Here is a 23,452-nt window from a genome sequence, read left to right as displayed (position 1 = left end):
CTGTCTGAGGTTTCTGCCATGAATCAAATTTTCCTCACCACTCGAGGTTTCTCCCTAAAAGGGAGTTTTTCCTGTCGCACTAAATGCTTGCTCTTGGGGGAATTACTAGAATTGTTGGTCTTTGTAAGTTATAGAGTGTGGTCTAGACCTACTCTATCTGTAAATTGTGAGATAGCTCTTGATATGATTTTATGGCGTTATATATGTGTCACATTCCTGAGCGAGTAATTGTATGTTTTGAGCACAGAGAACTATATTTTGCAAACACATTACATTGCATTTTGAACAGAAATTAACACACGCAAAAAATAATTTAGTTTGAGTAAACAAAAACCTATTTCGTGCACAATAAATGTATTTGCATGTCTTTCTCTGCTCGCAGGTAGACGCTGCTGGGCTCCGGTCATGTCTCCCTCGCTCTCAACCTCTTGACTCTGCACGCTCAACTCTAGACACGCTCGCTCAGATTTTCACAGTGTTACAAGTGTGCCACAAAACCAACCAATCGCAGAATGAAAAGGTCAATTCTGATTGGCTGTTCTCCTCCAATTAGATCGCAAGTAGCAGGAAACTAAAATCTAAACAGTCTTTTTCAGTCAACACCTGTTGGTACCAAGCCCCCAGGAAGAGCGCCAAGTCTAAAAGCCACCATGGGCTTAGCGGATAACGGTGGTACTGCACCCCATGGCCCAGAAAGACTTTTCACATAGACTTTGCATGGCGAAAGAAACGTCTATATTTCAGCGGATAATTTGTTTCTGGGTATATCAACTTACCAGCCCAAACACTGAAAGGGTCCTTGTTTAAAACGTTACGTTTTTAACATTTTTAACATTCACTAGAAGCGAATCCAGAATTATTAAATTTGGCATGATGAACGCGCATAGTGGACGCAATGAGAGCCGCGGGACTGTGCCCGCCCGCTCACATGACTGTTCTCCCTAGCTCATGTAGCTAGCTGTAATAATGGATATAGCTAATGGTTGTAATTCACCATGTGTTCTATGAATACTTCCATGGTATTATCTTATGAAGTCATGATACATCCCAGGGATGTATGTATGTAGCTGCTGTAAAGCCTGTTAGCTACGTGGATGTAACGTCATTAGCGTTTCCCAAACTGGCGGGCTATCGGCTAGTTAGCTAGTTGCTAACATCAGGGGTAGCTAGCATGGCTGTATTAAGATCTATACATAGCTAGCTATATGCCTACATAACGTTACTACAAACATAGTGATTACATCGCCTTGGTTCTCTCTTATGATCCATCCGAGGGCTGTATGCTGTAAAGCTTGTAACGTGGATGAGAGCTGAAGCCATGGATGAGCTCTGTTCACGAAACTGCAGGCTAACAGCTAGCTAGCGCTAGTTAGTAGGTAGCTAGCTAGTAGCATAACATAATTATTAAATCTCCTTGGTTGTCTAGCTAAATACATCTATCGTTTATTTAGCTAAGCATGTAAACGATAGGGAACAACGAAAACACAGTGTTTAACGTTAGTGAATATTTTAGACAATGAAACGGCGAGTTCATGAGTTCGCCACTTGTAAGAGACACGACAGAGAAGCTCATGAACGCGCATGTTGCTACCGGTTGCTACGACAACGCAAACAAATTGTTGCTAGTGCGCATGCCCATCGTGAGCCAACCAGCGTTATGGGCCAACAATGCGGAAGAGCCGAGCTCCATGTTTGCTTTATGCGCTTTTGAGCACTCTCATTGGAACGTACGGAGCTTCCCGCCGAACACTGTATCCAGTTCTCTTAATACATCCATGGTTGGTACAGCAAATACTGACTACAGTGGAGCTGTTCGACTAATGTTACTGGATTAAAACACATTTCGGTCAGTATTTTGTATTATTGACTTATATCAAAGAAATGTCTTCATATTTGCATGTACTATAACGCCGTTGTTTTGTTTGACTCACATCTCCTTGTGTGACTAACGTCAGTTTGACTCATCCTTCACAAGCAGTCTAGCTAATTTAGCACACTGCAGCCGACATGTCATCTGAACAGGCCTCGCAGCACAGTAGCTAGCTAGTAAGTTAGGTCTCGCAATGCGAGACTGAACAGCAGTAGGCCTGTCACACTATAGCCACATGTAAGTAGTTTTTAATACTTTGGTTACATTACCATATTTTATTAACCTGAATTATGTTGCTATATTAGCTTGCGAAGGAGCTATCCATTGCTAACGCTAATTTATCTCAAAAAGCAGAAACGTTAGCTAGCTAACTGCCAAGATATGAGACCAGAGAGGTGTTGTAAGACTCGTCAAGTATTTTCATGTGTTTACACTGTCTTAAAATGAAACCATATCTTGGCAGTAACATTAGTTAGCTACTGCTTTTTGACATAAATTAGCTAGCTAACGTTAGCGTTAGCAACGGATAGCTACTTTGCAAGCCAATAAAATATAGCCTTGGCAAACAGAATTAAGGTTAATAAAACACGATAACTATGTAACCAGTATTACAAACTTCTTACAAGTGGCTGGATTGTGACATTTTAGGTGTGTTCGGATGAATATGTTGACTGCATAGACTTTATCCATGCTGGGCTAATGTTAGATTGCTTGTGAAGGATGACGTTATAGTCAGACACGGAGATATGTAATTCAAACAACGGTATTGTGATTAACACAACTATTAAGGCATGTCTGTAATATACCAGTCGGTCAATAATATAAAATACTGTAGCTCAGTGCTTTCCAACCCTTCTGGTCTGAGGTCCCCCCACAGCCCTGTCATATAAACTCACATACCCCGCCCTATCAACTCCCAATGTGTTCACACTATTTATCATATTAAAGTGAATATTCTTACATTTTCATGCAATTGAACTGTAAACATTTAGGTTGGTTTGGTCAGAAATTCTACTAGCTAGCTAGGCCTTTTACTTGAAGTGTGGTTAATGTTTCAAAATTCATCCATTACTTTTAGCTAATCATTTCAACTGTTAGCTAAGTCAGTAGGCCACTTTTAGCTGTGTATTTCTACCATTGATTACTTCGCTATATGTTTAAACATATATGTGTTGAGCTGTTTTAGCTGATATATTGTTTTAAATCCATTATAATTCAATTATTATTTTGATTAGTTAAACTGCTCCACAATCTGTCCAAGTACCCCCTGGCTACAGCAGAGATACCCCTTGCTGGGGAATCACAAGTGTTGTGTCAAAGACTGTTTCCCCATAGGTATGTGTTTCATGCTACTTGCGATCTAATTGGAGACGAACAGCCAATCAGAATTGACCTTTTGATTCTGCGATTGGTTGGTTTTGTGGCACACTTGTAACGCTGTGAAAATCTGAGCAAGCGTGTCTAGAGTTGAGCGCGTAGAGAGAAGAGGTTGAGAGAGAGGGAGACGTGACTGGAGCCCAGCAGCGTCTACCTGCGAGCAGAGAAAGACATGCAAATACATTTATTGTGCACGAAATAGGTTTTTGTTTACTCAAACTAGATTATTTTTTGCGTGTTAATTTCTGTTCAAATGCAATGTAATGTGTTTGCAAAATATAGTTCTCTGTGCTCAAAACGTAGTTCTCTGTTCTCAAAACATACAATTACTTGCTCAGGAATGTGACATATATAACGCCATATGATTTTATACTATAAATAACATTGAATTGAATTGAATTGAATTAATTGTTTTAAATTGTTTGTGTGACGGCGGAGGTCTGAATATCTCCCATAATTGACGCTTCGAGACTGGTACGCATCATATGGGCGTTGTGAGTATATATTGCCTGTTTCATGGTATTGGTTGTATATGTGTTATTCTTTTGTTGTGTAAAGGGGGAGTTGGAGCAGAGTGTTAAGACCTATGCCACTGTTTTGAGGTACATGTAGTGTTGTTGTAAGCTGACTCACCATCAAAGACAAATGCATTTCTTAGCTCTGAATTACAGTAATAAACTGCCTGTTGAGAAACTGGATTCAGGCATTCACAATTATGGGGGAGAACTAACTTGCACATGCATTACAGCTCTATGATGTTTATCTACTAGAACATGTTTACATGCTTTAGTGTTCAAAAAACACTTTATTAGTTTCCCCTCCCAAAAAAACCCAGTCTGCTCTGATTGGTCAGCATTTTTGGGTCTCTAACTCTGTACCAGCATTTTCTACCGTGAACAATCTACAAGTAATGCTTCTTACAGCAAAAACACACCGCGCGTGTAAGCGTTGCATATAGCAGAGTAGCGCAGCTATTTTTATTTCGGCGCCCATGTTATTCAATATGTCGTTCACACCGGCCCTCGCGCTGCAGCGACAGTTTCGGCATAACTTCTATTTCTTGCGCTAGACGCGAGCGAATGTTTCAAGCCAGGCAGATAATCACATACAGGAAGACCACAATGCAGCTGGATGCTTTACAAAAATAAAACACATTTCAAAATAAAACAGCCAGGTTCATGGTGATTTTGGCTGTCTTGACTTCTCACAACAAGACACGCGATCAGGCACACGGAGAGAGAGACCGACGGACAGAGAGAGTCACACACACACACACACACACAGCCACATATAGGCTACAATTACCACAGTTTTCCCCACTCATCCTGTCTCTTTCTATCGGGGAGAGAGAGAGAGAGAGAGAGAGAGAGAGAGAGAGAGAGAGAGAGAGAGAGAGAGGAGAAGGATCGCTTTGTGACCGGTGTGTAGAAATAGGCGTCTGGTATGTATGGCCAGACTTGCCTTGCTCTTTGTCGAAAAAATAAACAGTGGCTTTAACAGGAAATGCTACACAACCCACCTGTTTACAGAACTTGAGGTCTACAGATTTGCTGTCGCTACGCACACAGTCCAGCATTCGGGTTTTGATGCCATTTCCGCACACTGCTCTGTCACTGAGCTGACAGGTACTCCAATCTGCAGAGAGACGGTTCATCAGCAAAAACAACTCACAAAGTCATGTACCACCAACAATAAATGTATTTAATCATGACTTCATGTATACTGTAAGTTCTGCTGCCTTTGATAATTGCATATAGTGGAGGCTCTATTTGAGTCTCACCAGTGATGTTGTAGGAGTAGTGGAAGCAGTTGCTGTTGAGTTTGCAGAGCTCTGTCTCTTTAGTCGGAGGACACTCCTTCTCCTCTCCAGGCTGGCGGAGCGGGGAAGCACTCCTCTCTCGAGTACTGTTCCCCCTGCATGGCTGAGGAGCAGAGGAAAGGATCAGGACTTATTCAGACATAGTCTTACAGTATGAGCACACGTGACTCAGCATTCACACAAATACTTGTAACAGTGACATTTGACACAAAGCACTGACAGAGAAAGTAATATGTAATTTATACCAGTGGGCATGGGCTCCAGGCTCCCCAGTCTGATAGCACACAGTCCTCGGGGCAGGGGAGCAGGCTGTTGCGGGCCCCCAAAGGCATCTCCTCTGGATCACACAGGTAGTCCTCCACCTGCTCAGAGGGCCCGTCTATAGTGTTCAGCATACATCTGAAGACAAAGGGGTTCAAGTAAGGGTTGGCGTACTTCCAAAACACACCACAATCTGTGACAGAAATTACAGCATCTTTAGTCATTTCAGCTATTGATCAGTAGGAATACCTCTCTGCCCTTTCTGGATTTGATCAACCTATATCCTGGTGAAGAGCTAATGCATTACTATGGTAAATATGTCTCTACAGGGTGAAGAAGTTTTTTTTTTTTTTTTTTTTTTTTTTTTAACCACTCTCAGTCAGAGTTTACTCTCTTATTGTAACCTGGTTATCCATCTCTACATAGCCTAGACCTACTTAAAAAGCACAGGAAATGCAGAAATCCAACCCATGTAAAAACAAAATGGTGCCATGGCTAGCGGAGATAAAGTTGAGTCAGACTCTAAAGGAAAACCCATCGGTGTAATGTGGAAAAAGGTGTCGCAGTTCTGGAAACCATTTTAATGGTTGTTGAAATTTGTTCAAATCTCCTACATTTTCACAAAATTTGTTACTGAAGCGGTCCAAATGGATTCCATGGATTCTATGGCTTGAGACGGTCCGACAGTAATGGAGAACATACAAACGTACATGAGCTACAAGTGGAAAACACTTGACTGCAAGCCAAAGCTAATGACCTTTTCTCGCCGCAACAACATAAACATTTTCGGCATCCCAGAATAAGAAGAAAAGAGGACACCGACAGAGTTTATCAGCGCCCTTATCATTTGCAGGGCAAGCCTCATTTCCAAAAACCAGAGGTCATTGATCATGCACACCTTACCCAACAGCCAAAGCCCGCAGAGGGAGCCAGGCCTCGCACATTCATTTCCCAGGTCCACAACTACCAGGTGAAAGAGATGATAATAGGACAGACCCTGGAGTACACCAGACAGCGAGTCCTAATCTTCCCAGATTACACAGCTGAGGTTGTCAAGCAACGGCACGAGTTCCGCGAGCTGATGCAAGCCCTGCAGGAACTGAAGCTAAAGCACAGCCTGCGTTTCCTGGCCAAGCTCCATATCCAACATGACAGGCAAGCAGGGACTTTACCCAGAGAAGCAAAGAGATTCGTCAAGTGCAAAGCTGATGAAGGTTTGTTGAGATGACTCCACTGGACTGGAGATATTTGCTGAGAGCCTTAAGGAATACTACCAGATACTTAAAGACAGTACTTAACATTATATATTATTTGAAAAGAGGTGAAGGGGCGATTAGCCTGCTGCAGCTTATTATATTTGTTGGCTTGATAGTGAGCACGCCTTTAGAGAGGCACTTTTACCAGCCATACGCACGGCAATCCTACAATGTCAGACCGGTAACATTTCTGTATAACTTTCAACGCGACACAAGTCTGAATTGAATACCGTCAGATAAACCTAAAAGCTGCAGCACAAGGTTAAACATGAACAGCCTGAACAGCTAAAATTGCAATACCATCATCTCTTATGCACTAAAAAGATAATATCATCAGTTGAATAAAGTAGAAAAAACTTTAAAAAAAAAAGCCAAAAAAAAAAAAACTATTAGTATTAATATGTTTACAACAATTAGAGTGATGTAGACACCTTGCCAAAATCACAGCATCAACTAGTGGTATTCCCCCCCACCCCAAGATACAATTTGAAGATGAAAGTCTAATAGGCAAACACACTTTTCTTCATGCAGGTTTTGTCACAAACAGTATTAAAGTTCGGACCGATAACGAGGACATTAATTGTAACGATTGCGCGAGAACTTAACAGCTGTATTCCAGACTTTGACATTTGATGATATATGCACAGTATTAAAGACAGATATTTAGTTTTTTACACTGTGTTCTGCCGTTATCTAATGCTAGGGTATTTAAATGCTATCCTGTATTCCATGCAGTCGGGCCATCTCCTCCTCCTGCGCTCCGTAGCGGACAATGTGACGGTGAGACAGCGCCGATTAAATATTAACGAGTTTTGATTTAAGATTTGATTTGTATTTTACAAGGTGTTTATGGAACAATTATCACTCAGTACAAATGCAAATAACACTGCTGGATGTAACCTTCATGGTAACCTGGATGATATGGAGTGAAAAAATGTGCGTGAGGCATTAATACTTGAAAATATTAAGAGTAATCTTTATTCCCACATGTACTTTCTGCAGTCTGACTTCAGTTCACCACCTCACCATCTGCGTCACCAGTTCCCATTGTCTCCAAAATGTGCGTACGCATGGGTCAGAGTTTGCGTGGAGGACCGCACATTCTCCCGTCAAGTTTGTTTTTTATAAATCACAACCTTTGCGTGGGAAGGGGCGTACGTACATTTTCAGCCCCGTTTTGTGCGTACGCCACGTTTATAAATGAGACCCCTGAACTTTTCCTTTCCTTAATACCTCTGAAGAGTGTCAGGACCTTATTTCTGTCAACCTGGACATTGCTCTGCCCAGGGGCAACGTTATTAAAGACTGACAACTCCTCACTAAAGTCATAAGTATTGAAACAATTATTTAACACGCAGCTGCTGCGTTGAGAAGTGAACATGGGCGCGCGCTGTACCAGGTGAGTACTCAGGCGCCCACAATTCTAATTTTCAATCAGGAAAAAAGCAATTTTCAAATGTGCCAGTCAAGACATTTACACACTTATGGGCATTGTAGTTTGTCGTTTTATGAAATCAGATGTGTAGGGTCCTCTCATTTCCTCTCATTTCTCATATTTACAATTAACATTGTCTCTCAAGACATATGGAGTGCCATGGCAGTCTTCACTGGCTGATCATCCTTTATTTAGATATTTGAATCTATTTGCAAGCTCTCGTGGTTTGTTTTCTAGATTATATAATCATTAACTGTGGGTAACTACTGATGTGTTGCTCGTAATGAAGACCTGGGATAGAGAGCTTGTGATTTATGGTTGGATTGGAATACAATATGGTCTAATTTATCACATACTTTAAAATACTCCATACTCCAATTGATTGATTCCAGAGGGCCTATACTATGCTTTATAGACATTATAAAATGTGTGTACTGTAGTTTTTTTCCAGTAACTGTACTTTTTGTTCTGTATATAGTCCAGGGACATTTTACATATGTTTTGAGATTGCCCTCGTATTGCTATTTTTTTTGGAAATGTTTTAATGATTCTCTATCAGACTTGACTGGGTTGAACTATGATCCAAATCCATCTCTCTGTCTTCTAAACCACATTTCAGCTTTACATTTAATCAACGTAAGCTGTTGTTTGCGGGCTATATAGCTGCAAAAAAAGATTTTTTTTTTTTTCAAATGTGGTACAGCCCCAAATGTATAGCTATGCATTGGAAAGATGTATTACCACCTACATTTGCTAGATGGACGAATGAACTGGCATTATGCATACCAAGTGAAAAGATTATGTATAATTTGAAGGGTAAACCTGGAGAGTTTCAAAAGATCTGGGGTGGTTTTCTAGCATATGTGGACATGGTGCCCACAATACAATAATTCTTTTATATTTACACAATGTCAGGTGATGGTTAAACATGCTAATACAACATTTGGTGCGGTTTCTAGCTTTATTTTTTCTTTGTTTTATATTTCTTTTCTACCTATCCCTGCTAGGCACCTCCCCTCTGCAACAGTTTTGGTTTAGGCTTATTTTGTTTTTTGTTTTATGTTATACTGAAGGCTAGTATTCACTCTTTCTTTTTTTTACTTGGTACACACTCTGTAAGAATGTATGGTCGGACCTGTAGGGGTGGAGTGAGTGGGAGGGAGGGTGAGATGGGCTGGTCTGGTATCTACTTGATATATTGTTGTACAATATCCCTTTATTCAGCTCTAGGGTTGTTATATAAAAAATTCAATAAAGATATTGTTGAAAAAAAATGTGGTACAGCCCGAGTCTCTCTTTGCAGATTTACTGGAGTCTGGCCTCTAATAGAATAGCAAATTTGGAATGTATTACAGCTAAAGATAAATTGAGGATGCCAAAAGACAGTATGATTATTGATGGATATAACAGCTGCCCTTGATAATCTATAGATTTAAATGCTTTAACCTCAGCTGCCACCCTCACCCCTTTTTTTCTTGATAGTTTTTTCTTGCTGCTTTTGCTTGTTTAGTCATTTTATTGGTATTTATACTCTGTATATGTTGTGCCTAAAAAGACATTAACATTTGATCACAACAAAGTAAAATGATGACATAAAATGTATAATTTTGTCTTCTGAAAGAAAATAACTGCAGTAACATGAGTTTGTCTCTCTTCCATCATCGTAGTGCATGCTGGGATATTTGTAAACCCAAAGTTCACACAAGTCAGTATATCCTTGACAAAGCAGGTGGGCCAACAACACTTCTGGGCATTTAGGGCTTAATTGGCTAAATGCAGTCTTTGTTGCAAAGGTTTATGAGAACACAAGTACAGACCAGCATGCAGATTGAAACAGGCCTAGTAGACATGGTTTCATCTTACCTGACTTTCCTGGTCTGAACACCTTCACCACAGTTATCCTTTAGGTCCACATTGCTGACCTTCCACACACTCCAGGGCTCTGCCAGCCAGACATACTGGCCACAGTCACTGAGGCACGGCACCACCTCATACACCTGACACACACAAACACCACACTTACATGTTGGATTCTGTTCAGGTAATGTGTATTCAGAAACACAAAAAAGGTGTAAACTGAATTTTGTATGTTAAGGGTGTCCCGATCAGGTTTTTTTGCCCTCGAGTCCGAGTCATTTGATTTTGAGTATCTACCGATACCGAGTCCCGATCCGATACTTCTATAATATATAAAAAAAGAATAAAGAAGAGCGAAAAAACAGATCCAGGATGTTCCTTATTTTTTATTTAATTCACCTTATTTTAACATTCAACAACTCTGTTAACAAACAGAGCACTTCTGTTACATATCTCACAGTTTGCTACGGCAATGTTGTTGTCATCAACTTTTTAATACCTCCAGACCGCAGACATACTCGCGCTTTCCGCTTCAAGCTGCTTCCGTGTTCTACTTTGCCGGCATTTAACCAATAGTGTCTCTGCAACAAAATGATGTCATGCCGCACGCGTTGCTGTTTCTGTGTGGAGTCAAAAGGGTCTAACTCTGTGCCACCGCATAACTATAGATGTGTTAAAAAATAATGAGAATATATATACATATATATCCGAGTCCTGATCGGGAGGTAACGTCCGATTCCGATCGAGTCTGAAACCACGTGATCGGGCCTGATTTCCGATCACGTGATCGGATCTGGACATCCCTATTGTATGTGTCCTTAAAGTGCTCATATTATGCTTTTCGGCTTTTCCCTTTCCTGTATAGTGTTATATATCTTTTTGTGCACATTATAGGTTTACAAAGGTAAAAAGCCCAAAGTCCACCCCAAAGGGACTTACCATCTCCAACAGAAAACACTGTTCACAAACTGCTCCAAACAGCTCTATTGTAGTCCAGCCTTTACTTCAGAGACAAACGTGGTCACTTTGGAACACACGTTATAATGCTCTCCTAGCTGCTAGCATGGCACGCCCTCATACTCTGCTTCTGACTGGCTAGTAGTCCTTACCTAGGTACTGTCAGGGCACGCCCTCATAACCCTCATACTCTGCTTCTGACTGGCTAGTAGTCCTTACCTAGCTACTGTCAGGGCACGCCCTCATACTCTGCTTCTGACTGGCTAGTAGTCCTTACCTAGCTACTGTCAGGGCACGCCCTCATACTCTGCTTCTGACTGGCTAGTAGTCCTTACCTAGGTACTGAGCATGTGCGACTCCCAACAAAGATGGAACAGAAGTGAGAGGTCTCACTCTGTAGTTAAAACAGAGAACTCAACACACAGGGTGAAAAGAGGAGCTGCAGCAATGTTCAGTACAACAAAAATATGGTGTTTTTTGAAAATTAAACCACATAAACCTATTCTGGTACAACCTCTAAATACAATTATGAACCTGAAAATGAGCATAATATGAGCACTTTAAAATCTGGAACTGAGCTGCAGTTATCAGAAAGATTTTTTTTTTTAGATTTTTAGATTAAAATCCAAGCTAAATTAGACAATTATTGTTTTCTTTTTAACAAGTTGACTAAACACAAGAAAAATACATTTCAGAAGTGAAGTGAAGGCAAAGTTAAAAAAAATATTTCCGACTGATAAATGGGTTAAAAACACAAACAGTGTACTTACCTGAGCCTGTTGATGGAATCCATTCATCAAAGAAGAGAAAGGAACAACATAAAATAAGTAAGTCAGATTATTGTACTGAGGAATTAAACAGAAATATACATTTAAGGTACAGTAATGGTAATAAATACTGAAACACATCGAACCTCACTAAGACAAGCATTTGTTTGTCACAGTTTAAAGTGAGACCTCTCTCACCTGGTTGACATGGTCCAGTTTAGGGCATGGTCTTCCGCCGTTGTAGGGCTTTTCTCTGAGCCACTTGGAGCGAACTTTGACCCCACTGCCGCAGGACTTGCTGCAGCGCGACCAGTTGGACCACTCACTCAGTTTGCAGTCAGACGGACAGGGAATGATGCAAGCCTCCTCAATGTACCCTGTAACCAATCACATAATAACAAACTGACATATGCCAACATAATAACAACCAACTTTCTTATACCAATCCGAAACTTTTCTCAGGCATGAAAGCATTCTCGCTATTACTCCTTGATGGTGACTCCAGATTTACCAATGTAGTGCTTTCCCTGACTCCTTCAATAAACAAATCGAACATCACTGATCTTCAGGAGTAGCAAAAAGGAGCAAACATTCATCATGTCACTCCCACAATACTCTCTAGCATTAGAGAAGCAATCAAAGACTCCTAAATCTGAGAGAAAGCAAGCAGCTGTACCAACTCTGAGTCCAGTATCTTTTAACAGCTACAGCCAGGTACCATCAAGCAGCCCCATACTGGGAGCAAAGCTTTGACTCACGACAAGACGGAATTCTCAATGAGCAAACAGACACGCTCATTCCCCCAGTGCTTTGATGTGTTCTATATTTTCCAAGGCTAAGGTGCAGAATGTGACAGCACTGTGATTCTTAATTCCCTTTTCTCCCTGTGTTGGAGTATACTGTGGAATGTTAATACAGCTGACGCAAAGTGGCTTGACAGATTTGGGCTGCTGGCAGCAAATACATCCCCAAGTTCCCCTTATTGATTATTGAATTTACACTGGAGTTTTGATAAAAGGATGCACTGATAACTGACACTGAGCCGGGTCAAATGTGATCAGTGTAAGAGGCTGACTGATCCCAAATATTTGGACAAGATTGCTCACTGAAAAACGAACAAAAAATGAAACTTTATTCTTATTTGTCGCGTAAAATTGACAGTACAATGCAGTGAAATTCAATTACTGAATTTATTTATTAAGTTTTAGAAGCAGTGGACAGCTATAGATTGACACTTTGACATGTTGTTGGAAAAGCCTGGGATTGAACTGCCAATCTTGTGGTTGAGGGGCAACCACTCTTTAAATTAAAAAGTCATTCTCTTCTGCGACCCCCCCAGCATGACTAAAAATAAGATCATTGTGAAGACAGTTTGTAGTAAAAAGCTGTGTTCCATTTTAGGCTCCGTCTCCTCTGAAGTCCACATTTTCAGATACGTTATATCCAAAAATAGGCTGATTGTCTGTGCCTTCCACAACAACCCATATGAGCCTTACAAAATAGACACATTTGATAATTTTCTAATCTGTCATCTCTATTGTTTATACAATTTTATTTTAGTTTGTTGAGGTTAGGCTGTGGTCCTGATTAAAGAAATCAAAGTTGAGTGTTGGGAGGAGAAAGGGTAACAACCAAGATCCCCATATTCTCCTCCCTGTAAGGCTTTGTGGTGGTATAAACTATTCTTTAAAGGTCCTATGACATGCTGGTTTTTGGATGCTTTTATATAGGCCTTAGTGGTCCCCTAATACTGTATCTGAAGTCTCTTTTATATAGACCTTAGTGGTCCCCTAATACTGTATCTGAAGTCTCTTTTATATAGACCTTAGTGGTCCCCTAATACTGTATCTGAAGTCTCTTTTATATAGGCCTCAGTGGTCCCCTAATACTGTATCTGAAGTCTCTTTTATATAAGCCTTAGTGGTCCCCTAATACTGTATCTGAAGTCTCTTTTATATAGGCCTCAGTGGTCCCCTAATACTGTATCTGAAGTCTCTTTTATATAGGCCTTAGTGGTCCCTAATACTGTATCTGAAGTCTCTTTATATAGACCTTAGTGGTCCCCTAATACTGTATCTGAAGTCTCTTTCCCGAAATTCAGCCTTGGTCCAGAATTACAGCCACTAGACACAATGAGCTTTCCTTAGGACGTGCCATTTCTGTGTCTGTAGCTTAGGAGGAGAGAGGTGGAGCAAGGTGGAGGGTGGGGGTGTGGCCTTGACCACCTGCCATGCTTCGCTTGTTGCAAGCCATAATGTCTCTCTCTTTCTCATGGGCGGGCCAAATTCTGTGGGCGGGCAAAGCAGAGAAAGGGGAGGTAACCTTTCCCCTTATGACATCATAAGGAGCAAGATTCCAGATCGGCCCATCTGAGCTTTCATTTTCTCAAAGGCAGAGCAGGATACCCAGGGCTCGGTTTACACCTATCACCTTTTCTAGCCACTGGGGGACCATAGGCAGGCTGGGGGAACTCATTAATGTTAAAAAACCTCATAAAGTGACAGTTTCATGCCATGGGACCTTTAAGAACAGACTAGTTTGAAAATGTAGACATAGGTTGTTTTGGACATTTGAACAAACAACAAAATGCTGTTGATTTCACACCAGTCTCATTACATCCCAATCGGTTGTCAAGAACAACAAGGTTGGTCGTATCCAAAAGGTCCTCCAAAATAAGAAAATTAATTTAGAGAACACAACAGGTGCATCTTTTGTGGCCTTCTGTATGGAAAAATACATGGCACACCAGTCAGTTGCCATTGGGCAATCCTTATTTACTTATTACTTATTTACGGATGATGCAAAATCAAATTAATCTACGCCGTAGGTACTGTACGTGTAGATCCGGACCCTACAGCGTAGTCCATGTCACAGCCTGACGTGAACTTCTCAAAAAATGTAACTACATGTTGTGGCAACGCAGACCCAACAACTGTGATTGCTCCGCTTGGCTTAGTTGCATTGCATTTCCCCCGACTCATTTCTGGGTTCTCCTTCTCCATAAACATAATGAAATCAAGGAGAGGGTTTTCGACCGTGGTCAGAAAGCACAGGGGAGACACCTCTGGAGTCGTTACTCGCTCCGAAGCTAATCCCTGTCACTCTCTCACTCGCTCTACCACGCACTCCCCAAGCATACACACATACCGGCTCTGCTATTCTCTTAAAGAGATACGCTAGAACGACACCAACACGCAAGTATAAACCTCAGGCCACATTCACAGGCTACAGCGTAAGCTCTGCGTAGAGCCCCTGCAGAACCATAAATCCTGCTTAAATGCTGGTGTTTCTACACATGACAAAGGGTTAGGGTTAGGGTTAATGTGTAATTTGAGCATGGGAAACTCACCATGGCTGTTGCAGCGAGAGTTCTCCACTATGCGGTTGTCCTGGTCGTAGCACACCATGGCCTGGTAACGATATCCTTGGCCACACTCCTTGATGTCACCTTGGACCTTCATGCCTAGTTGACCCTCCATGCGACCGCCCTCAGGTAGCACACAGTCCGACCAGTTGCCCACAGGCTGGGCGTTGTATTTGTTACATGGGCAGTACTGGGTCTCACTCAGGGGATACATCTGGTTGTTTTTACACTGGTCACGCTTTTTGCTCTTCCCTGCAAAAAACAAACTTATTAAATACTTACATTTTTGCCACGTCATGATTATTGGTCCTAGTGCAAGACATGGAGCCCCGTGCTGTTACACTGAGGCTGCTTAGTGGCTGTCAGTAGAAGCCTGCTTGGATTGGGCAGTACCCTGTGGAACTGTAAGAATCTTCATATAGAAAAGAACAGGGTTGTTTGGAGCGCTTTCAGTCAAATTCACAAATAGTATATATAAGAAGAGAAATCAGTTTTTCACATCCACTGATCTTACTCTTAAAGATTGACGTCAGCTTTAAATTGAAGTGTGTCACTCACCGACTAGCATCCTCTTGCGGGTCCTGACGCCCACGCAATCAGCTGTGCAGGAGGAGAACTTGGACCAGCTGCTGAGTTGACAGTCTTCCTGGCAGGGCAGCTGGCAGAGTTGTGTGAGAGGCGGCATGGAACTGGCCAACTTAAGACAAGCTTCAACGTCTGCCTGACTACCATCCTGCTTCCGGCATGAAACAGCTAAAGGGGAAAGGAGCAAATAGAGTTTGATGACTTCTCATTTTGTGGGTCGTGGTCAACTTCTATGTTGAGAAAGTGAGAGTCATCCATGTGTCGGAGGTAGATTGTTGAACCTGACAAATGTACCTTAAAGTTTTGAACATTTAGAATGTATGTATTCAGTTTTATAGCTGATGAGAAATGTTCTCACTTTGAAAATTATGTTGGTTGTGTAAGATAGAATGTTAGCATGGAGTGACGGAGCCAATCTTTTTTAAGTCAACAAACCCTTACAAGATAAGGACTATCCCGGGGACCCATGTATGTCCCTTGGAATAATTTCATATGTATGTAAAAGAACACAAGAGAAATGTTTCTAAGTTTCTAATAGATTTGTTAGATTAGAACTTAATCTATAAAGTATTATAGATTTAAAAAATGTTAATATTATTTATTGAACTATGAAGCCTTTTGTAAAAACAAATGTCATGACTATAACTGCAAGCAGTTATGATGGGGTCCAAGCCTCCGACGCGAGTTGCCCCCGATGCGAGTCGCGGAACCCAAAGTGTAACGGTGGGGAGGCACACATCAGGAAATATCGAGAGGTGTGAGCCGCAAGGTCTGTAGTACATTGCCACTGCAAATATCCCATTAACATTGATTGAGTTAAAGGGCCAAAACTCGTCTACATACTAGACTATAGCGCCCCCTAATGGCCGTTCTTCACCAAATTTGGTACAGAGCTCATGCTCTGTCCATACCCTTTACAGTGCAACACTTCACATTGCACTATAGCAGTGGTGGAAGAAGTATTCAAATACTTTATGTAAGAAAAAGTACCAATACAACCCAGTGAAAATGGCTAATTAGTGGTAAAAGTCTGGCTTTTATAATGTTACTGAAGTAAAAGTATGTACATATTTTCAACGTTTTTAAAAGTATCAAATTAAATCATTAGAAGTACTGTAAAATATCGTATAATGCAGCCCCAAATGCCCCTTATGAGTATTAAACCAGGGCTGCAACTAACGATTATTTTCATAGTCAATTAATCTGTTGATTATTTTCTCGATTAAATGATTAGTTGTTTGGTCTCTAAAATGTCAAAAAATGCCAAAAAATGTGGATCAGAAAGCCCAAGATGACGTCCTCAAATGTTTTGTCCACAACTCAAAGATATTCAGTTTACTGTCACAGAGGAGAAAAGAAACTACAAAATATTCATATTTAAGAGAGAATATTGCCTTCTTTTTTTCGTAAAAAATGACTCAAACCGAATAAGCGATTATCAAAACAGTTGGCGATAAATTTAAAGGGGCGCTATGCAGTTTTGGCCATTTCTTCGCTGTTTTCTCTCGTTTTGCTGGCAGGTTTCTCTATAGAGCCCCCCCTACAGCTTCAGAATAGATATTTGGCAGCTCCTATGTTTACTTGTGTCTGACTACTCGCTCGGTCAGTCTGCCGTTTTCTCTTTCTCTGTTCCTCCGACAATGCTTTCCTAGCTTTCTGCTTCTTTTTAGCCGGCTTAGCCATGACGATAGTGTGAAAAACTCCATCTCTACCTTGTTAGCCGGTTCCTGAATGGGTGTATGTGTGCAGTGCTGTGAAGCAATTTGTTACATTGCAAGACCTGATATCACGCCATACTTCCTGACACTGAGGCTGGCGGCTCGCCGGCCGAAAGTTGCAAGGGTGTTTTTTCCACTCACAGGCGCTAGGGGGGAGTGAGACGACCACCATTCAACCCGAAAAAAAGTCATATAACTATTCCAATGACTCCAATGCTGTTTAGTTAAGGTAAATTAAGCTTTAATACCTGACAACTAATCGATTAAACTTTGCAGCTCTATATAATACTGTTACATATATTAATGGATTACTGTTATCGATGCATGTATATGTAAGTAGCAATATATAGTTGTAGCTGGGGTTAATTTGAACTATCTTGTTTAGTTTTATGTGTAACAATGCATCGTATTTCATTCGCTCATCATAGATTGTCTACACAAAATCTTAATCTGTAAAGTAACTGTAGCCTTCAAATAATTGTATTGGAGTAAAAAGTATATTTCCCTTATACATTGTACTGAAGTACAAAGTATAAAGTACATAAATTGAAATACTCAAGTAACGTACAAGATCCTATAATTTGTAATCAAGTAATGTACTGAGTTACATTCCACCACTGCAGTTTATTAGTGGTCCACACACCCAAGTAAATCCAGCTGTGAATATGTGTGTGGTTGTCCAGTCCAACAGACTTTCAACCTTTCAACCCACAGACGTCTTTGGATCAATGTACATACAAGATTTAGAGGGTTTGCTAATGGTTTAAATGACCAATGGGAGTTGTACTGTGGCATGTGCTAGTTCACATTGGCTTGGCTTGAGTCTTATGAGTGTGATAAACTGTTGGCTGGTTAGATGGCTAAACAAATGGCCTTACTCAAACTGCCATATAGTAAAGAAAACACAGGTGACAATATGATAACAATAAAAACACCAAGATCCAGTCATCAGTCTTACTTTTGTATACCCACAACATTTACCCCACACACAAGCACACATTCATGGCAAATGCTTTATGCTGGCTATTGCCTTCCACACGTTGTATTGAGTGAGTGGGTGAATAGTAAGAGGCTCGTATTGAATTGTGTCTCTCCAGCTCAGAGTATACTATTACAGGTAATGGTACATAATGACAAGAGCCTCCCAAGATGGAGGAGCAGGATGCTCATCATTGGAATCAGATAATGGCCTCTGTCTCTGAGACTTTAATAGGAGTCGGAGTGTGTGCACTGATAACAAGACAACTGTCTGCCTCAATTCTCCCTCAGGCCACAGGTAGTAGTGTTACACTCAGCAAGTCACCTTAAAGGAATAGTACATGTTTTGTTGTGAGATTCTCTACCCACCCTCTGAATAACCGGACACCCTGGCATTTTAAGCCGTACTTTATTTTATCTTACTATAGTTCATCGGTGTTGTTAAGGTGAGAAGGTGAGATTTTGAGACTCTGTTACGCTTAAACTGTAACATTCACATCCCTCTTCCCAGTCCCATAACATTATGTGCGATTCAAGTTGTACGCAGCCCCCAGGTACTGCTTTGATTCCAACTTCTCTATTCCAGGCTCTTGCAAAGAGAGCAAAGATGGACTAATCAGATCAGTGGTCCCAGATCCCCACGAAAACCACATCTCAGCTCTGTCTAATGCCTTTTTGGTTAAACTGTCCTTCCTGCCGTGTTTAACCATTGAGTTGTCCTCCTGTCTCAAAGTTGAAAATTAACACTTTTTGGGTGTTTTTTTCAACGTTAATGACCCTTTTTTTCGACGTTTTTGTTAATTATGAATTATTTTGACTAAAAGCGAAGATCAGAGGAATGTATGTTGATGGATAATAACAGATATGTCAAAGTTTAGTCAGGATACTGTTTTGAAACCATTTTCTTTTCTTTTTAAATGCTATAAAATTGAATTAAACAGCCACAATTCAATGAAAGTAGTGACCTAATCATTAATTTTACTTGAGAAGAGCATTGTATGGAACCATTCACGTTATGATTGGGCAATTTGGTTGCAAGAAACCCATTTTTCTCATGTAGAAACGTTTTCACGACTTAGACAAACTTGGCCTGAGGACAACAGGAGGGTTAACTCATGTGTTCATATAGAGAAGTAAATAAGATGCAAAGGTTTGTGTAATCTGTGCGTGTGTCGGTCCTCACCCCGAACCTGCAGGCCCGGTCCACAGGTCTCCTGAGCTCCGGGACTGTCCTGACGAACTGACCATGGAACCAGCTGGCATCGCCGCCACTTGTGGGTTTTCCACCTAAAGAAGAAGAGGTATAAGAATCAGAGAAGGGAGGAGTAGATGGTTGCTAGTTTTATTCCTTGGACCAAATAGAAAACACCAATACAAGTTAAATGCCTTGCTAGCAAACGTTAGAAAATGCACTGTTCATAAGCATTGGCTTGCGCGAACAACACACTGATGATCTATGCTATTCTTAAAGCATTGCTGCTAGTAGGACAAACATTTAAAGTTCAGTCAGCCAATTCCATGTGGAATGGATTAGGCTAATATGTGAATGTAGAGTATGTACAGAGTTAATATTTGGTGTCAAGGCTCTGATTTCATTACTTCCCACAAGGAAATACCATGCAAAAGCACTGCCGGCAGGTGGGAGTGACAATAATAAATTCCTCCCTACAGGAACACTCAATGCATACAGGTCACAATCCATAAGCCAGGTCCATAAGCAAAAGGGCACAAGAGTATGCCATGTGAGTATAGTGGTGGACTCGAATTAACTGCCCGAACTTACCCACAGGTTGATTTAGACCCCAGGATGGCAAGATAAAAATGGTAATTCAGTTCTTCATGAAGGAACCATGAATTTATGTGAGGAATATCATGGCAATGCACCAATTAAAAAAAGGGTCCATGCTCTGGAGACCATGGTTGCAGTGGAAGCAATAGGAAAATACCTTGTTATGACTTGGGAGCCTTTACGAATTATTCCAAGATGGTTACCCACACTGCTATCTAGAGTTCGGCGACACAACCTGAACCTGATAGGTCCCCCCGCAAATGAATAGGTTTTGCATTTGGTTCAGCCTGTTTTGTTTGCGGAAAACTCTGGTTCAGGTTTAGTTATTCTCAAAAGTAATTTATACAATTATGTTCTTCTCATTTGAGGCCACACTTGCCGTGTGTTGCAAGTACATAGCAATGCCCATGGGAAGAGATCAGTAATGATGAAGAAATGATGGTATTTCACTTGAGTCAGCAGCGGTTAAGGCTGAAGACAAGTCTGACATTTAAAAAAACCAGACCTCTGCAGCTGCTCAAGCTGTTTCAGGCTATTTTATTATTGTTTAATAGTATCAAATCATAAAAACAGTTATCTCAAGATACTTTACAAATAGAGTAGGTAGCAGGGCACTGCAGAGCATAGCAGGGCGAAGCAGGGCTAGAGGCCTCTACAAGCATAACACACCCAAATCTTACCGATTCATATTTTTAGCTGTTAGTCTATAAATTAAACCAGACATAAACAACCTCCCGCCCCACCACCACACCCCAAACTGCAATTGTGATTTCCTCAAAATGTTTTCATTTTTAATGACAACATCCCAAGTTGAAGTGTGCCCATCAGTTCTGTCATAATTTCACAAAATAATTTCAGCATTGGGATTTCTTTCATTTTGAAAAAAAATACGATATGGTTTTTTGCAGGAGAGACCTCTGGAAATAGTTTATGTAATTTTTTTTTTTTTTTTTTTTAAGATTATTTTTTGGGCTTTTACACCTTTAATTTGATGGTGAGAAAGGTAAGAGAGAGGGGGAAGACATGCAAGGAAGTTGTCACAGATCGAATTCAAACCCTGGACCTCTGCGTCGAGGCATAAACCTCTAATTATATGTCCGCCTGCTCTACCCACTGATCCAACCCGACCCGGCCACAATTTTACGTAATTTCTTATTGGAATAGTATAATCTGTTTATAACTGTAAACTGTATTAAGCAATGATGTGCTTTGTTAAAACACATGTAAATATAACCTAGACTCTCCTCCCATATGTCATTTTGTATCTGGGCATCCAATTCTTTTTCACACTACAAATTGTCTACCATACCATCAGAAATTAAAGGAAATATATCCAAAGAGAAGTGCATTTCCCCTCTGCCTGTCCATATATGCGGCATAATTTAAAAATATCAAATTAAAATAGGCCGTGCGAGTATCATAGCCATCACAACATCCCCATACAATAACTCCTACTTGTAATTACAACAATGAGGTTGTCAGTGCGTACCTATATCCGTGACAGACAGGTGGAGCCTCACACTCTCTCTCCTGAGTCAGCACCTCAGGGCAGTCCTGTCCCCCATTGGCTGGTAACTGGATGATAATACGTTTCCTGTACTGCTTCTTCTTGGTGTTACCACCTAAGCAAAGACACAAGAAACACACATACAGTATATACAGTATTTTAGTTACCTAATTTTAGTTAAGTGTACCTAATAAACTAGCAACTTAGGATAAATGTAAAAAAAAAAAATTGCAGCAGCGTAAACAATGCTGGGGTCTCATCTTAAGTTTCAGCGTCTCCCAGATTTGAAAAGGTACTGGAAGAGGATCGTCTTTTGTTTGCTCTTGGCCATATTTCAATAAATGTGTCAATGTAGAATGAATGCAATGAAACTAGGTCTTTATTTATCTGTAATTTATCTATTTCATCACCATCTGCTGGAAGGGACCTCTTCAAAGGGAGGCTGATAAAATCAAGTTCAATATTGAATACCATGGCTGGAAATGACGACGGCCATGCTCCATACCATATTGTAGATACCAATCGTGAACAGAAATGTACTTATCCTCTTCAACGTCATTGGGGCCTGCAGCCTATCCCAGCATGCATTGGGCAAGGGGTAGGTAGAGTACCCTGGACAGGCGGCTAGTCCGGTTTAAATTTGGGAGCAATTTGTTTGAGTGTAACCCAAACCAATCAGTAACTGTTAATATTTTTTTATATGGGCTGGAAAAGTCAATAGCATTTTCACTGAGTTTTGCTTTTCCCATCCATCCTTCCATCCATCCAGAGATGCATTTTATGGTTTCCTCTGTATATATAGCTTTCACAGTCCGCTCCAGTAGACGTGAATATCAGAACAAATGTTCTGATATTTTTTTTAGAAAAGACTGACTGTATTTCCATAACATTTATTAAACATGACACAATCCAAACAGAATTGAATGTTGCAGTATTCTGTCTCAGTGTGCATGATAATTTTATTATCTCTCTGCTGGTGCTGAAATAATGATGAGCATATTTGGTGTGCTTCATTAATTCACAGTCATACCAGCTTGAATGAATTCCCTTTGCATTTGGACTGTGTGACACCCTGCAAGGCCTCACAGTGTGTAATGATGCCAACAAAGAGCTACCTGGTTGACATGTTGATGGGCAGGGGCTCCAGTCGCTGTATGGGGTGATGATACAGTCTCTCTTGCATGGCAGTAAACAGGGCCTGACGGTGTCCGGGCGCAGACTTTCTGGACACCTGAAAGTACATCATTGACATGCTCAGACAAACACACGAAGTACCCATGGAAATCTGATAGATATGTGCTGGATCTGAACCAAAGGAGCCATGCTGGGAGTTCACGTGGAGACTGCCAATGTGCCTGACTTTAGCGCTGGATCTTTTTGTGAGACTGTGACTGCAGCATAGTGAAGAAAGGCAATTCCATTCTTAATTTCTTCTTCATGTTTTAGCTTTTTACTGCAGCTCATTACATTTAAAATGAACCAAAGACTAGGAGGTCAAAGTCCAGACTATCCTTCCAAAGACACATACAGTATCAGTTGTTTGTTATAACAATACCTAATACCTAAATACAACATGCAGTATGTTTTACTTTAACTGACAAGCTGCCTCTAGTGGCAATGTAATCTATATCGACAACGTTTAATTTACAGGATACTTCCGGTGCCGCAGGAGGTTCCGCCAAATGTCCGTCATTTTCGGCCAGATATCCCACACCGTCCGCATTCTTCTAAACTACGGCCAATTCGGGAAACATCCTCCGAGCTAAAACCGGCAATCATATTATGTTTATCTTTTTTTTTTTTTTTTTGAGTAAAATTCTCATCACACTCCTTCTGGAGGCTATTTTGCAGAGGCACCGTTGCTACATCGAGCCCTAAGCGACGCCCAAGACGATTGTGATAAACCAGAGCA

The 23,452-nt window shown here is 40.9% G+C and overlaps 1 protein-coding gene across 3 annotated transcripts in view; it reads right to left on the bottom strand.

The window, feature by feature from the left end:
- Nucleotides 1-23,452, bottom strand: part of thsd7aa (thrombospondin, type I, domain containing 7Aa) — a 209,529-nt gene that overhangs the window by 50,497 nt on the left and 135,580 nt on the right. For all 3 annotated transcript variants that reach the window (XM_031278516.2, XM_031278515.2, XM_035993166.1), the window contains exons 9-19: nucleotides 22,656-22,771; nucleotides 21,523-21,655; nucleotides 19,428-19,531; nucleotides 15,522-15,716; nucleotides 14,949-15,215; nucleotides 11,798-11,976; nucleotides 11,603-11,608; nucleotides 9,882-10,015; nucleotides 5,312-5,465; nucleotides 5,028-5,169; nucleotides 4,767-4,882 (exon numbers count right to left, since the gene is read on the bottom strand). In XM_031278516.2, the coding sequence (XP_031134376.1) occupies nucleotides 4,767-4,882; nucleotides 5,028-5,169; nucleotides 5,312-5,465; nucleotides 9,882-10,015; nucleotides 11,603-11,608; nucleotides 11,798-11,976; nucleotides 14,949-15,215; nucleotides 15,522-15,716; nucleotides 19,428-19,531; nucleotides 21,523-21,655; nucleotides 22,656-22,771 (1,546 nt within the window). The remainder of the gene's footprint in view (nucleotides 1-4,766; nucleotides 4,883-5,027; nucleotides 5,170-5,311; nucleotides 5,466-9,881; nucleotides 10,016-11,602; nucleotides 11,609-11,797; nucleotides 11,977-14,948; nucleotides 15,216-15,521; nucleotides 15,717-19,427; nucleotides 19,532-21,522; nucleotides 21,656-22,655; nucleotides 22,772-23,452) is intronic.

The sequence above is a fragment of the Sander lucioperca genome, chromosome 16 (genome assembly GCF_008315115.2).
Source record: "Sander lucioperca isolate FBNREF2018 chromosome 16, SLUC_FBN_1.2, whole genome shotgun sequence".
Taxonomy (NCBI): Eukaryota; Metazoa; Chordata; class Actinopteri; order Perciformes; family Percidae; genus Sander; species Sander lucioperca.
The sequence above is the reverse complement of the archived record's forward strand: the minus strand, read 5'-3'. Positions and strand labels throughout refer to the sequence as shown.